The sequence below is a fragment of the Leptonychotes weddellii genome, chromosome 4, assembly GCF_054177405.1.
Source record: "Leptonychotes weddellii isolate Sample4059 chromosome 4, ASM5417740v2, whole genome shotgun sequence".
NCBI classification, from domain to species: Eukaryota; Metazoa; Chordata; class Mammalia; order Carnivora; family Phocidae; genus Leptonychotes; species Leptonychotes weddellii.
The window spans coordinates 30,692,127-30,706,847 of NC_138372.1; the positions used below are offsets into that span (position 1 = coordinate 30,692,127).

At 54.2% G+C, this 14,721-nt stretch overlaps 1 protein-coding gene across 1 annotated transcript in view; it reads right to left on the reverse strand.

The window, feature by feature from the left end:
• SLC2A1 (solute carrier family 2 member 1) overlaps positions 1 to 14,721 on the reverse strand; it is a 28,279-nt gene that overhangs the window by 8,630 nt on the left and 4,928 nt on the right. Inside the window, exon 2 of the mRNA XM_081818276.1 lies at positions 7,348 to 7,443. Within this exon, the coding sequence (XP_081674402.1) occupies positions 7,348 to 7,443 (96 nt within the window). The remainder of the gene's footprint in view (positions 1 to 7,347; positions 7,444 to 14,721) is intronic.

Sequence of the window (14,721 nt, forward strand, 5' to 3'; positions counted from 1 at the left end):
GGCCTGGCTAGTGCTTCTGAAAGCCCCCACCTCACATGCTCCTCACTAGCCTGGGCGATACCCTCAATTCTGCTGCCACCCCGCATCCAGTCAATCACCAGGTCCCACCAATTCTAACCCATGCAGCACCTGCCCTAGGTCTCGCCTGGATTCTGCTCCTGACTCCTCCCATCCACCGAAGCGATTCTGCTTCCCATGATTAATTACTCCCCATCCATCCATCTGCATCTCTGCTCCCTTCCTAGCCCATTCCCAGCCTTCCCCCCACGCCCCCGAGGGTCTGTGTGAGTGCTTGCACGCTGGGAGAAAGAAGGGGGACTACCATGGCATCAGGCTCTTGGGAGTTGAGACTATGAAGGATCTCTGTCCAATCACCCTATTGACTGACCCTAGAAGGCAGATGCCCACTCGGCGACACTGTAGGGGTCCGTGTAGCGAAGCGGGCCTGCTCTGGGCAGCTGAGATCCCTTGGACTAGATAGTTCCCAGTAAAAAGATCTTCCTTAGCCTGCAATTCTCCCGGGGTGGGGGGAGGCTTGCATCACATCTGACTCCTCGGGAATCCCCCCCTCTCCTCTTCTCCTGGCCCGGGCAACTGTGGGAAAAGGACCACATGCATGCCTGTCTGCAGAGGAAGTTCTGACTTCCTCTGTGTCTGGGCGATGTCTGCAGTCAGGCCCTGGGCATGAGGCGGAGTCTGCTGCCCAGCATACAGAATAAGCTGTTACTCATGTCACCACTGTCCTTTCAAGGAGAGAAGCTGCCATCTTCAGAGGAGCACTAGGAGCAGACAGGGTTCCCCATTTCTAAACTGCCTGAAGACAAAGCATCATCCTAAGGAATTCACAGTGCCAGAAAGGACCTGAAGGAACCAGGCGCCTACCTCAGGGAGTCTTTCCTTGATCCCTGCCTGGCTGCCCCAGGCACAGAAACCCAGCAGGTCTACAGAGCCCTGGACACAGACTTCAGCTCAGGGAAGAAAAGCTTTCTAGGCTTCAGAGGATGAGACTGCCCGCCTCACAGGTAGTGAGTTCCCTGTCAAGCAGGAAGCATACAAGTCAAACTTTAGAGCAGAGATTGCTAAACATTTTATGTAAAAGGCTAGATAGAAAATATTAGGGTCTGCTGGCCACATACAGGCACAGTTGCTGATTTTTTTCCACCACCCCCAACCCTTTAAAAATGTAAAAACCATTCTTACTGCATGGGCCATACAAAAACAGCTGCTAGCTGATTTGGCCTCCCTGCCAACCCTTGATCTAGAATTCTAGATTACTGCCAAGAGAAGGGGTATGCTTTGGAACCTCTGGCTGGTCTCAACATTGTTCCCTGTAGATTCCTCTACCCCAGGGTCTTCTAGATTATCCTGTGAGGGAGAGTTAGAGCTCCTTCTCCAGCCTCTCTTCTCTGTCCTAGATGTTCCGGGGGGCGGGGGGGGGGGGCGGGTGAAGGCGTTAAAAAGCCACCTAAGCTCTGAGTTCCAGTTAGAAAGAAGAAAGGGCCAGCTAGTCCAGTTCAGTCCCTCAGCCTGGCCTTGACCCCAACTTCCTGTTCCCTGGTTTCCCTTCCCCCACAGCTATCCACCCTCAGTCCAGAGTTTATGTCTCCATAGCAACTCTCAGCCATGCCCCAGGGTCAGATGCTACAGGTGGGCCTGGACTGATAGCCCCACCTGCTAGGTCCCCTGGGCCCCTCCTGGGGCCTGCAGAAGAGGTGGAGAAGCCAGATGGAGCTCGAAGCTGGGCCCCAACCCCTAGTAGAGGTTCCCACCACCCATGCTGCTTCTCCAGAAGAGCCCTGACACGGCTTCTCTCTAAACCCAGGCCAGGCCTTTGCTCTGGCCTCCTCACTGGTCCCTGGCCTCCGGAGCCTCCCCTGCCAGCAGAGGGATCTTCCCATCCCTATGGCAGGCCCTGCTCACAGCCTTTCTTGGCTCCCCACTGCCCTCCCCCGACCCCACACCCCCCAGGCTCCCCACATCTCTGCAGTTCCTGCTTGTGCTGCTCCTCGGCCTTCTCCCCGAGGAGCCGAGAATACACAAATACTCCTCCGGAAAGCCTTCCTGAAGCCACCCCTCCTTCTCGAGCGCAGTGGTTCTTAAACAGGGGCCATCAGGCCCTGCAGCAACAGCTGGCCATGTGTGGAGACACTGCTGGTTGTCACACTGGCGGGAATGCTGCTCGTGGGCCAGCTTCCCACAACACCAAAGAACTATCTGGCCCCTGCTCTCTGGGCCAGGTACCTTCTCCCTCCCCCTTCTCTGCTCCCACAGGGCTCGTCCACACTTTCATCCACAGCTGCCCCGAGACAGCTCATCACGAGGAGACATGTGTCCCCTCTAGACCAAACTTCAATGTGGGGGGTGTCTGATTTATCTGTGTCACTGGGTCCCAGCAACGGGGCTGGGAACAGAGTTGTCACTAATTGATAAGCAAGCCATGAATCTGAAGGGCTGAAGCGGTGATGTAGCTGTGACAGGCTGCAATGGTGTAAGAGATTGTGCAACTGCGTGTGGGAAACCGCTGAGAGGTCTGTGCATGACTGAGCTTGACTTGGCCTGGAAGTCAGAGCAAGAGGGACCAGCTGGGTAGCAGTTGTAGGTGTGTGAAATGGTGTTTGGGTGCCCATCTGACTGTAGTGTAAAACTGCCATTCCTGTGGTGGGCAAGGATGCAAACTGGAGCCAGACTCCCAGCTCTGCCGCTTACTAGCTGTGTGTCCCCGGTTTAATTGCTTAACATCTCTGTGCCCTCACTCTCTTATAAAACAGGGATTCTAGGGCCTACCTAATGATGTCATTATAAGAAACAACTGAAGGATGATTTCTGAAGCACTGAGAGTAAGGCCTGGCGCACAGTAAGCTGTAAGGACTTGTGTTAGTGGGGATGGGTGAAGGGGAGAGGCGAGGGACCCAGAACTCTCTGGGTCTTGACAGCCGTAAGGAGATGCTGCCTGGAGCCTAGAGCCTGAAGCCTGGAGCCCGGAGCCCAGTGCAGCCCCAGTAGGCAGAGAGCTCTGATGGGACGTGGGTCTTCCCTCTAGTACTTTCGCTCACAAGCTGGGTCATCTTGGGGAGACCTCGTCTGCTTTCCAGGCCAAGTTCCTCCTTTGTCAAACAAGGAACGCTGAGCCAGTGGACCATAAGGCCCCTTCCATCCCCAACTCTGGTTTCTGAGGATGCCTTATTCCAAGACCTGCCTGACACTGTCCCTTGGCCAGGAACTCATGGATTCTAAATGGCCTTTCGTCATCTCTGTTGGCAATTCAGCCATCTAGGGAAGGGAGAGGCAGTTCTCTCCACCCAGGATGGTGGTCGGGATGCCTTGTTCATTTCTTTGCTCTCTCTGTGGCTGGGCTTCCCTCCTTCCCCCTCCCCAGGAGACAGGAGGCCTGGCAGGGGCGTCACAGGGATGTAGTCATCCCTCCCTGGTGAGGCGTGGAGGCCACCCGTACCTCAGCCTCTCACTTACCAAGTGACCTCACCAGCCTGAGCTTCCTCCTTTAGAAGAAGGCAAGATAACCCAGCCCCACCCACCTTGTGGGGCTGCCTGTGAGGCGATAATTTACCAGAAGGTGCCCTGTAAACATTTAAGATAATGTTATGATTAATTAACCACTTCCAGTAGGAAGCCCTTTGGGGTCTGTTTTATGGAGGAGCCCCAGCTTCTGGCATCCTCACCATTAGTGGGGCGCAGTCTCCTTCAAAGAGCGGGCGGACAGGACCAGCCCAGGGCCTCTTCCTAAGAGTTTTACACAGACAGTCGGTCGCGGTGGGGGCAGTTCCTCATCAGGGCAACCCTTCCTGCCACTGCACCTCCGCAGGGGCCATCCCCACTGCCTGGGCCACCTGTCCCTCCTTCCCGACTCCCCTTCAGGGTCTGCCCAGCTGCTAACTCCTCCTTGAAAGACTGCCCCCCCCACCCCCCCACACCAGCATTAGCCTGCCTTCCTCTCTCTGCTCCGGAGGCACCCCGAAGCCCTCCATTAACTAGGAAGCCATCCCCCCCCCAATTAATTATGCCCTGGGTCTTCCCAGGAGTCTCCCCCGCCCCCTGGAGTCTTCGGAGGTTAGGGCCGGGCCGGGTGGGGTGGGGCCCAGCTCAGACCGTGTGTCACAGCTCTACCCCTCCCTTCTGTCTGGGACAGGGACAGGGCCTGGCGCAGCCCTTGTGGAGTGAAAGTGTCAGCAGGCCTGAGTCACCGGCCCGGCCGTCATCGCTTACTCTCCTGCCATCCTACCCCCTCTTCAGAGGCCAGGTGTATCACGGCAAATCGGCTCCGGTTGGAAGGACTAGGGCCAGGCTCGCGGGAGGTGCGTGTGAGGTGCAGGTGTAAACATGGGCACGGGCGCACCCCGGAAACCCCGCTCCGCTGCGGGCCTCGGCGGCGGGCTCCTGAAGTGAGCTTTGGACAGGCGCCCACAAATGCTGCCATCGACGCCGTTTCCAGTTCGGCTGCGCCTGCTGTGCCGCCCACCAGGCCTGCTGGCCGCCCTGGCCAGCTGCCCCAGCCGCCCTCCTCAGCCGTTCTCGCCCTCCGCCGGTCTCTGCTGAGGCGGGAGGCCCCAAGAACCAGAGAACCGCACCGTGGATCTGTCCGCATCTGCAACTTCGGGAGTTGCTCGCAGCCGAACGCAACCCCGGTGCCCCTGCTCCCCTTCAGCCCCTGCCTCCCAAGACCCCTCCCCATCTCGCCCTCACCCCCTCTGCTGATTCCTGATGGCACATTTAAAAATTGAAGTCTTCACATGTGAAAAGGCATCCCAGATGGACCACCCTCCAACCACCACCCTCTTTTCTTCCTTCTCCACAGGATCTCTTGGAAGGACCCTCCCTACTCTTTCCCATCCCCCCTCCCTCCTCAACCAGCTGCAGGGAGGTTTCTACCCACACGGTTCCACCCAGTCAACCTTTGGTCACCACAGGGGCACCATCCGGTCTTTGGCATTGGGCAATATGGGCTGACTTGTCCAGCTCACCCTCTGGGGCACCTGACAGCACTCCTTCACCCTATTACTCAACTCCTCTTTTTATCCCAGTCTCTAGGACATCCCCCTCTCCTGCTATTTGGATACCATTGACCAACTCCCAGTTGTTCTCCAGCTGACTACCTGCCGGAGGAACAGATCCCATGTCCAAATGTTTCCTGTATTTCTCCGTGTCTCACCAAACCTCAGTTCTTGCATGTCCCTCCCACACCACTCAGCTCCTCCCATATCTGCTCCCCTTCCAGAAACCCAGAAGCCACTTTTAAACCCTACTCCTGTCCTCACACTGAACTGATGACCAAATCCTGCCCACTCTTCCTGCTTGGTGTTTGTTTTCCTATCCCTACTCCAAAGCAGCTTTCTCACTATTTCCCTATCTCTCATTTCCCATTCTCAGATCCCTCCCACCGCCCAGATGCCCGAATCCTTTCCCTAAAATGCAAATCTGATTCTATCTGTCCTCTTCAATGAGTCCCTATTGTCCTCACTCTGAAGTCCATACTCCTGGCTTGGCCCACGACTTGGTGCCCACGTGCCCATCCTGATGGTGCCATGCCGTGCCACTGGCTGATATTTTGTAGATGAAATCTGCCCACAAGGCCCTTTGTAAGCCAGGCTTGGGCTTACCTTATCGGCCTTCCCAGCCTTCTTTCTCCTCCCGCTCACCCTACCCTAGACACACCAATCTCTCTCCTCTGCCTACCCCACCCTGTTCTGTTTCTGGAAAACACTTCTGTCCTGATCTCAGAGTCCTCATCCTGTCATTAACTCACTAGGTGATCACAGTTGAGACATCACTTAACCCAGGAGCTCTTGACTTTGGCCACACATTAGGATCAGTTGGGGTGTGTTAAACATTCAATGGCCAAACAGCATCCCAGATAAAACACATCAGAATCAGGAGGGTCCAGGGGACCCCAAGGGGCAATCAAGTGCAGAAGTCAACCATCCTCTAAGACTGTGCAGAATTTCCATCTGTATGATTCCCAAATGGAGCCAGCTCGGAGGCACACACCTTGGCAGGAGCTGTTCAGAACACTTAGCTAAAGCAGGGCTTGGGGCTGTTCCAAGCATGGGCGCCATTTCAGACAAGTTTGGAAAAGTCCTGTCACCTCCGCTGCAGCGGACCATGCTGAGCATGACTCAGCAGGCCAGGCTTTCCTGGTGACCTGCTCCCGGACATGAGGCGTGGCCCCCCACAGCCACCCTCCGCCTATTTGGAGGAGGACCAGCTCTGACTCCTGACACTGCCCAGCTCCCCTGGACGAGCCGTTGGTCCTCGGGGGCCTGCCACACTCACTTTCTGGCTTCACCCTCTGGACAACAGAATGTGGTCCTAACAGGACTGTCCACTCTCATTTCGTCCTCCCCACGAAGGTACAGATTTTTCACCTGACAAGGCAGCTGGTCAGGAGACAGCCTGAGACTGTGGAAACAGTCTGGCTTCTGAATCCACCATTCACCAGCTATGTGACCTTGAGCCTGTTGGTTATTTCATCTGCCCATGGCCTTGGTCTTTGGATCTATAAAATGGAACTCACCACCCAACCTCATAAATATATGCAGAAAGGCTGGTATCGAGAAGGCACGCCTTACGGTTTCCTTTCCTGCCCCTTGACCCCTTTCCTTGTCTCTCCTCCCTAAAGCAAGTGGGCTGAGCTGGAGGTGGTCTCGGGGGGTCCCTCCCAGTCCTGATACTCAAGGGAACAAGTGAGGACAGATCTGGGATGTGCTGCGGAGAGAAGGAAGGAAGCACAGACCCCTACTCCCTAGGGTTCCCTAGGGTGAGACACCATTTTTACTTGGACTGGCATAGGGCCTCCAGGGGAAGGAGGCTGTTTCCAAGTGGAACAGGTGGCCTTACAAGGGAGGGTGCTGCTTGTGGACGGGTGTGAGCGCACGCTTGGGGACCACCCGGTTGGGAGGGCTCCAAGGCAGACTGGGGTTGGATAACAGCTCCATCCCGGCCTAGCTGGGTGATGTCGGGCAGGTTTCCTTGCTCTGGCCACTCTCCCCACCTGCCTTGGAGAACGTGTGAGCAGCAAGGAGATAAGCACCACCAAGCCCTCTGGAACCCGAGAGTGTCATTATATCAAGCATTGCTTTGATGATTACAAACGTCTGTGCTGGATGGAAGGTTGGTCAAGATGACTCATAAAGCCCCCATGATTTTGCAGCCCCAGGATTCCAAGGCCAAAGCCAAGAGTTTCTGACCTGTTCAGGGTCAGCAAATTGGCTGGCGGGAGCAGATGGTGAACTGATGTAAATGACTGACAGCCAAGAGGCAGGGTGAACCTGTGGGATGTGCAGTGCCCAGCAGAGCAAGCTGGTGTTGATAAGCTAAGGGAGGCGCAGGACTCACCTTCTGGGGGGCATTGATGACTCCAGTGTTGTAGCCAAACTGCAGGGAGCCAAGCACTGCTCCTCCCACGGCCAGCATGAGACGGCCTGTCAGCTTCTGCAGAGACAAAAAAACCCCATCCTATTACAGGCATGTCTGGGCCCAGGTTACTAGAGGGCAGGGCCTGGCCTGGCAGGTTCCCATGCTCAGATAGCTGGCCTGGCTCCTGGCACCACACAAGTCCTTCCCCCAGGAAACTTGGCCACTTCCTGACCGCCCCGCTGACTTCTAGACACCGGGCTGGCCAGACTCACTCCTGGGGAGAGAAGGGAATTCAGGTCTTCTCTCTCTCTGTAGCCAGGTCTTGGCCCTCTGGAGTCTCATTCCTCTGGTGGAGCCATGCCCCGGGTCCAGGTGGCTCCAGACCCCATTTGGGAGGCCCAGGAATCAACTCCCCTGTGCAAGGGGGGCCAAATTATGTGGGAGGAACAGCATAGGGAGGGGGAAGCACCTGGATTTAGCCTGGAAAGTGCTGGCTTCTGATTCCAGCAGACCTGAATCCCAGCAAGCTGCCACCCTTCCCCAATCCTGCCTGGACCCCCATCTGCTTGCGTGCAAGGCGGGAACAGTCATGCTTGGCAGCATTGGAGATGTGGTCCTGCCCTCCCCTCCCTCCATTCACAGGGCAGAAAACTGAGTCCTGAGAGGCAGAGACAAGTCCCAGATTACTCAGGATTCTGCAAAGAGCCAGGGTGGAGCTCAGGGCTCTTGACTCCCCAACTCATCGCAACCATCTGCAGACCATGAGCTTCCCAGGGTTGTGTGGACACAGATGATGGAACAGCCAGGAATGTGCTTTGGAAAAGTACACGACACCGAGTGAGTAAGAGTGTTGGGCCAAGGTGTTTCAATGGGCAAAGGGTTGGGGGAGAAAAAGCGTGGTGGATCTCTGTCCCCCAGTGGCCTGGGTGTGAAGGCTGCAGGCAGGGAAGAGGCCAGCAGGCAGGAGAGCCCTGGGTGAGCAAGGTACCTTGCTGGAGAAAGGGAGAGGACTTTTCTTTTCTGCCTTTCAACATAAAGAAGCCAAGAAATATGACATAAAGCCGGCCCTTAACTGGTTGTGAGAGCATGAAATTGGGGGGTTGGGGGCCGCCAAAAGCAATGACTGTGTGTGAAGCACACCAGGCTGGGCACTAGAGGGGAAGGTCGGGAAGCACCGAGCCACAGCCTTTGGCCTCAGTTTCCCCACAGAACCCAGAAACAACCCTGACTTCAAGATCCTCACAGACAGCACTGGGCTTATGGCTAGGCTAATCAGACAGATTCCTAGCATGGTCTCTTCATTCTCTAGAAGCTGTCAGGCCAACGACTGCAAAAAAGCCACATCAGAGGCTGAGAAAGAGCAAGAGGCTTCCGTGAGCCTGAGTGCTCAAGTGGAGTCCATTCTTCACCAGATGAGTGCTGGGGCCATCCTTCCCACCGGGCCACCTGGCCCCTTCCTGGCCCAACTCTAGACATTCATCCTAGGCCGGGGCACTCCTCATGGTGGGCCGCACTTCTTCCAAAGTTTCCCTTCTCTTAGCTCCCCAGGGAGCCTCCAGACCCAGGGCTATTGGCCCTGTGTGGGCAAGGAGCACCTGACAGATGTCCTCTGTGGGCCCCAGCCAAGCTAAGCTCATCGGGTGACCGCTGGGATGAAGGCAGAGACTGTCACAAGGCACTGAGCGTGGAGGAAGGAGGGCTGAAGAGTGGCTGTTGAAGGCCACCATGTGAGGGCTCTGCCTGATGAGTCACGTGTGTTAGCTCGGGGTTTTCCACCGGCTTGTCCAGAGTGCGGTACTAAAGGCATGCCAGATATAGATCTCTGTAGTTCACATTAGAATAAATATAAGTATGATTTAATAAAATGTGACATAGCTATATCATAGAATACAGAAAAAAAAGAAAGCTCTTCACATACTGATTTGGGACACTTCCCCAGATATATTCAGGAAAAAGCTAGCTTCACAGCAGTGTGTTGCATGCTACCTTTGGTATAAAAAAAAGAGGAAATGACGAGGATGGGAGGTGGGGCAGAACATACCTATCTACCTACTTAAAATAACATTAAGGGGGCACCTGGGTGGCTCAGTCGTTAAGCGTCTGCCTTCGGCTCAGGTCATGATCCCAGGGTCCTGGGATCGAGCCCCGCATCGGGCTCCCTGCTCAGCGGGAAGCCTGCTTCTCCCTCTCCCACTCCCCCTGCTTGTGTTCCCTCTCTCGCGGTGTCTCTCTCTGTCAAATAGATAAAAATAGTAAAATCCTAAAAAAAAAAAAAACATATAAGAAAGGTAACGTTGTACCCTGGGGGATCCGGATGGCAGAGGCTGGGTGGAACACCCTTCTGCATGTTTTTGAATTTTGAACCATGTGAATGTATCACCTATTCAAAAGAATTCACTTATAAGCCCCTTGGTTTCATATTACTTAGAACAAAGCATTTAGATAAAAATATAAGTGAAAAACAATATAGATGACCCGTGGACCAGGAAATAAACAGCACCGCAGCAGGGGCTCTGCAAGAGGTTAAGTCCTATTATTACAGGCTCCATTTTCAGGCTGGCTCTGATGTTCCAGGGGTGTCTGCGACTCTGAAGTTACTCTTGGGGCCCCATTGAGCAGCTGTGGCCTCTGGCAGTGGGGGCTACTGGGAGCCAAGGACAGACCCCTGCACTGGAATTGCCATAGGCAGGTCAGGGTCAAATTCTGCTTTAGAAAACCTGCCTACCCACTCCCTGGTTATACCCACAGCCACGCCAGCAGGCTGCAGCACTAGGACTCACGCATGCTCAGTGACCCATGCTCCAGTCCCTGGATGACACAGGCCCCCGTCCTGACATCAAGGAAGAGGCTCCTGGGCAAGTGGGGAGGCCTGTGTGGTCGGAGTTCCAACAGCGGGGTGGGAGAAGGCCTTGTGGGAGCCCTGGAGGGAAAGACTTCTAATTTTGCCTGGGGATAATCAAAGATAGGTTCCCAGGAGGTGACACTGGAATTGGGCCGTGAAGGACATGCAGAGACAGTACGTGCAGCAGGAAGAAGAGGGGCCTGATTCTGCCGGATTAAACAGGGAGTGCTCAGTGTGGCCGGATGCTAGATGCAGGGGAGGAGCACCTGCCCCAGGACGCACGCCCTCACCACGCCCAGATGAGAATCCGGAGACCAGGCTGAAAGACAGAGAACTGCTTCACTTGGGAGCTGGGACACATGGAGACCTCTGGCCTCAGGTTCCTCACACAGGAAATGGGGATCAAAGTTCCTTCCCTAAAGATTTGCTGTCAAGTTCTGTATCAGTGGCCATCATGGAGCCTGCAGGGTTCACCTGCCAAGCATTTGCTGCATCCGGGAAGGATGGGAAGGATGGGAAGCCACCCTCCATTGGGCCACCACAGCACCATCTGCCCTCACCTGCTCTGTGGCTGCAACTGAAGTGCCACGACGAAATCCATTCATTCCACGTTTCTTTGGGTGCCAAGCTGATGGATGACTTGGTAGCGACTTAGAGAAGGGGAATAAACCCACAGCTGTGGCTTTCTTGTGAAGCCTTCTTTAAGAGTGGAGGAGCAGTGTGGAGTCTGGAATCTGTGACCCCCAGGAGCCTACCCCGGGCACCCATCTGTGACCACCCTGGGGCTGAGGCTACTTTCTAAAACATCCCACCCTCTTGCAGGGTTTTGCCCTGGTTGTATCCTCTACAGTCTCCAGCTTTTGCTTCTAGCAGTTCAGAATACCCATCTGCTGTTCACCCACCAGTCTGGGAACTCCCCCCAAGAATGGGGCCCTGAGTCTTAGCCACCTCTGCAGCCAGACTGCCCAGGGAAGGGCATAGTACAGAACATTCATAAAACAAACCACTTCTGAATTTAGCTTTCAGGCAAAACAGGCTCTATGGGTATCCATTTGGCCAGAACAGTGCTCATCCTAACAGATTTTACCTCAGCCATTTGATGGGTACCGGAACATCAGCACTGAGAGGCAGAAACAGGCTAATAGTAGTAACTCCCAACTCCCAGGACTTGCTGAAATGAGGCAGACCCGAATTCAAATCCAAGCTCTCCTAGGAGTGCCGTAGGCCTCTCAGTTCAGCAAGTGCCCAGGCTCAGGGTCCAGCATAGAGGAGACTTCACACCCCCTACCTCCATCAGCCCTATCCCAACACGAGGGTCCTCCCTCTCCTGGGAAGCCACTGATGTGGCATTAGCCTTGGGACCTCTCCTCCCACACACTGGGATGACAGATGGCACATTGGCCGCATCACGTAACTTGCTAAGCACTGTGGCCTTTTGACCCATGCCCACGTGCCCTTCCTCAGCACCATGCTCCAGCCTTGGGCTTGGCCGGCAGCAGGCCCTTGGTCAATACTGGCAGAGGGAGGGCATTCCCTGCAGGAAGAGGGTCCCGGCGTCGGCACAATCCAGACGCTGCTTCCATGCCATCCTCCTCCCACAGCTTCCCACGTGGTTTTCCGCCGGGCACGGAAGCACAGGACTTGGTCCGCAAGTTCTAAGAAGGATGGGAGGGGATGAGGCAGGGGAGTATGGAATCCATAACAGCTCCCTTTTTATTTATTTTGTGTAGGTTTTTTTCCTAAGATCTCCTTTGAACAAAATTCTGGGCATTAAAAAAGAACGAAGCCCGAGACATTGCAGAATTGCTGTAACAGGCTCATGTGACAGATGGGGAGCCTAAGGTCGGAGGGCAGACTCCCAGGGTCATCAGCAAACAAAAGCCAGGGCTGGGACTTGAGTTCTTTGGATTCCTTGACTGGCAGTTTACCCTCTGACCGCTTCCATCCACCAAGTCTTTTCAAGAAGAAGAGTGATGGGTCACCCTTCCAAAGCCTAACCTTCAGGTGACCTCAGGCATTTACTCCTCTGGGGGCCATCCCTCGAGCCTTCCAGTGATGTCAGGACTTTTGCATGGCTGAGCCTCCTGTGCACCCCACGGTGGCCCTGGGGGCAGGAGGCACTCATCAGTCTCGCCAGCAGAGAGGAGAGGAGGGAGCTGCTGCCTTTATCAGTACCCAGAGCACCAGTGAGGCCCCGGGCGCCATGCCAGGGGCTGCTTCTGCATCCTGATTTAACCACCAGGAATGCGTGCTGGGGGAGGGACTGCTCCCACTTCACAGATGAGAAAACGGAACGTTGGGAGACGAAAAAGCAGATAACCAGAAGGTCCTTGGCTTCTGGGACGCTTCTGGTGGGTCTCTGAGGCCAAATCCCATGCCCTTCCTGCTCGTGTCCTCCCCCTTGCTTCTGGGCACTGGCCCCCGAAGAAAACAAGGTTCCTACCTGGTCTTTCTTATGTAGGTCAAATTCTATTCTAGCAGCTTTTGGGGCCTTGCCCAGTCTGAGCCAGGACAGCCCAGGCCGAAGCTCAGAAACCTCTGGCCACTTGGGTGGATCTTGCTCTAAGCCAACGTTGGCAAACTAGGGCCTGTTGGCCAAATCCAGCCTGCCAGCTAAGAACGGAGTTTCCATTTTTAAGTGGCTGGAAAAGAAAAAAAAAAAAGAATAATATTTTGTGATACATGAAAATGATACCAAACTCAAATTTCAGTGACCACGAATAACGTATTATTGGAACACGGTCACACTCATTGACTTATATATTGTTTATTGCAGCTTTTGCACTACAATGGTACACAGGGCCCACAGAGCAGAAAAAGTCTGTCAGCTTCTGCTTGAAGCCCTAGGTCCTTGGAATGGCTCTGTGTTGGGGCGCCTGGATGGCTCAGTCGGTTAAGTGTCTGCCTTCGGATCAGGTCATGATCTCGGGATCCTGGGATCCAGCCCCACATCGGGCTCCCTGCTTCTGGGGTGGGGGGTGGTGGGGAGGGGAGCCTGCTTCTCCCTCTCCCTCTGCCTGCCGCTCCCCCTCCTTGTGCTCTCTCTCAAATAAATAAAATCTCAAAAAAAAAGAACTGCTCTGTGCAAACCTAGCCCATGAACTGCATAGGCTTTTCAAAGCCTTCCAGATAAAACCAGATCATCCTCTCCAAATAACCAAAAACGTGTCTGTCCTAATCCTAAAATGGAACATTAAAGCAAACAAGTGGCTCCTGGGGCTGTGTGCAGGTCCCAGACATCCGGAAAAGCGGATACCCATTCAAAGGGTGAGACAGGCACCAATTCAACCCTGGTGAAAGTCATTGGGGCAGACCATGGGATTTCGCAGAGGTCCCTGTTGGCGGACAAGTTTAAGTCCCAGCTCCCCCGACTTGTGTGACCTTGAGAAAGCCCACTCCCTCCAGACCTCTTCTTCTCCACAAGAGAGGTTTCCTAATAATACGTTCCTGAGGAAAGCGAATACCTGAATGCTTGTTCCCAACGCTATTTTATTCAATGGACATTCAGCAATAAACCAAACCAAAGCCCTGCCTCCTTGAAACTGGATATTTGAATTGGGGGTGGGAGGGCAGAAAATAAAAACCTAAGATACATCGGGGGCACATGGTATGAGGAAAGAAAGTGATGGGGGTGCTATATCTTAATCACAGTGCTGTAGTGGAATATTAAGCAGCTGTTGGAAAGAATGCAACATCTGTATGTCCTTGACTGGAAGTGAGTGCCAGGGAGACTGTTAAGGGAAAAAGCAAGGTGAAAACAATGTGTCAGATGTACATTTTGTGTAAGGAAGGGGGGAAAACGAACTTGTATAAATGGCACTTGCTTGTACGGGCAGAGCAAATACGTCTGTAGATATTGACCTCTCGGGTGGTGGGTGAACAGGAGAGGGGCTGTGCAGGGCATACAGAACTATGGAGAAAGTGTCATCCATTATAGGCACACACATACACATGCCCAAAAAGAGGAGAAACACCAAACCATTACAACCGGGAGAAGACGTTTACTCTTTTACTTTGTATGCTTCTCTATAGTTGACTCCATCATTTCTATAATTTTTTCTAAAGATTTTATTTATTTATTTGACAGAGAGATAGAGCACAAGCAGGGGGGAGGGGTATGGGAGAGGGAGAAGCAGACTCCCACAAGTCCCGGATGTGGGGCTTGATCCCAGGACCGCCAGGATCATGACCTGAGCAGGAGGCAGACACTTAACTGACTGAGCCACCCAGGCACCCCACATTTCCGTAATTTTCAAAGAATCCACGACCTGACCTGGAGAGGCAGATATTATCCCCACCGCAGCTGAGGAAACAGGCTCCAACAGAAGGTGTGGCTTCTCTGAGGTCAAATGGTAGAGCTGTTTCTCCCCTTCCTGCCCACTCCCAAATACCAGCGGGAGGCCCGCTCTGGGATAGGCAATCTGGGGACACGTCCTGTCCAGCAGAGGCCTCAGTGGCCAAACGTTCCATAAGCTGGATCTGGCAAGAGGTCTCTCCCCTTCCAGGGTACC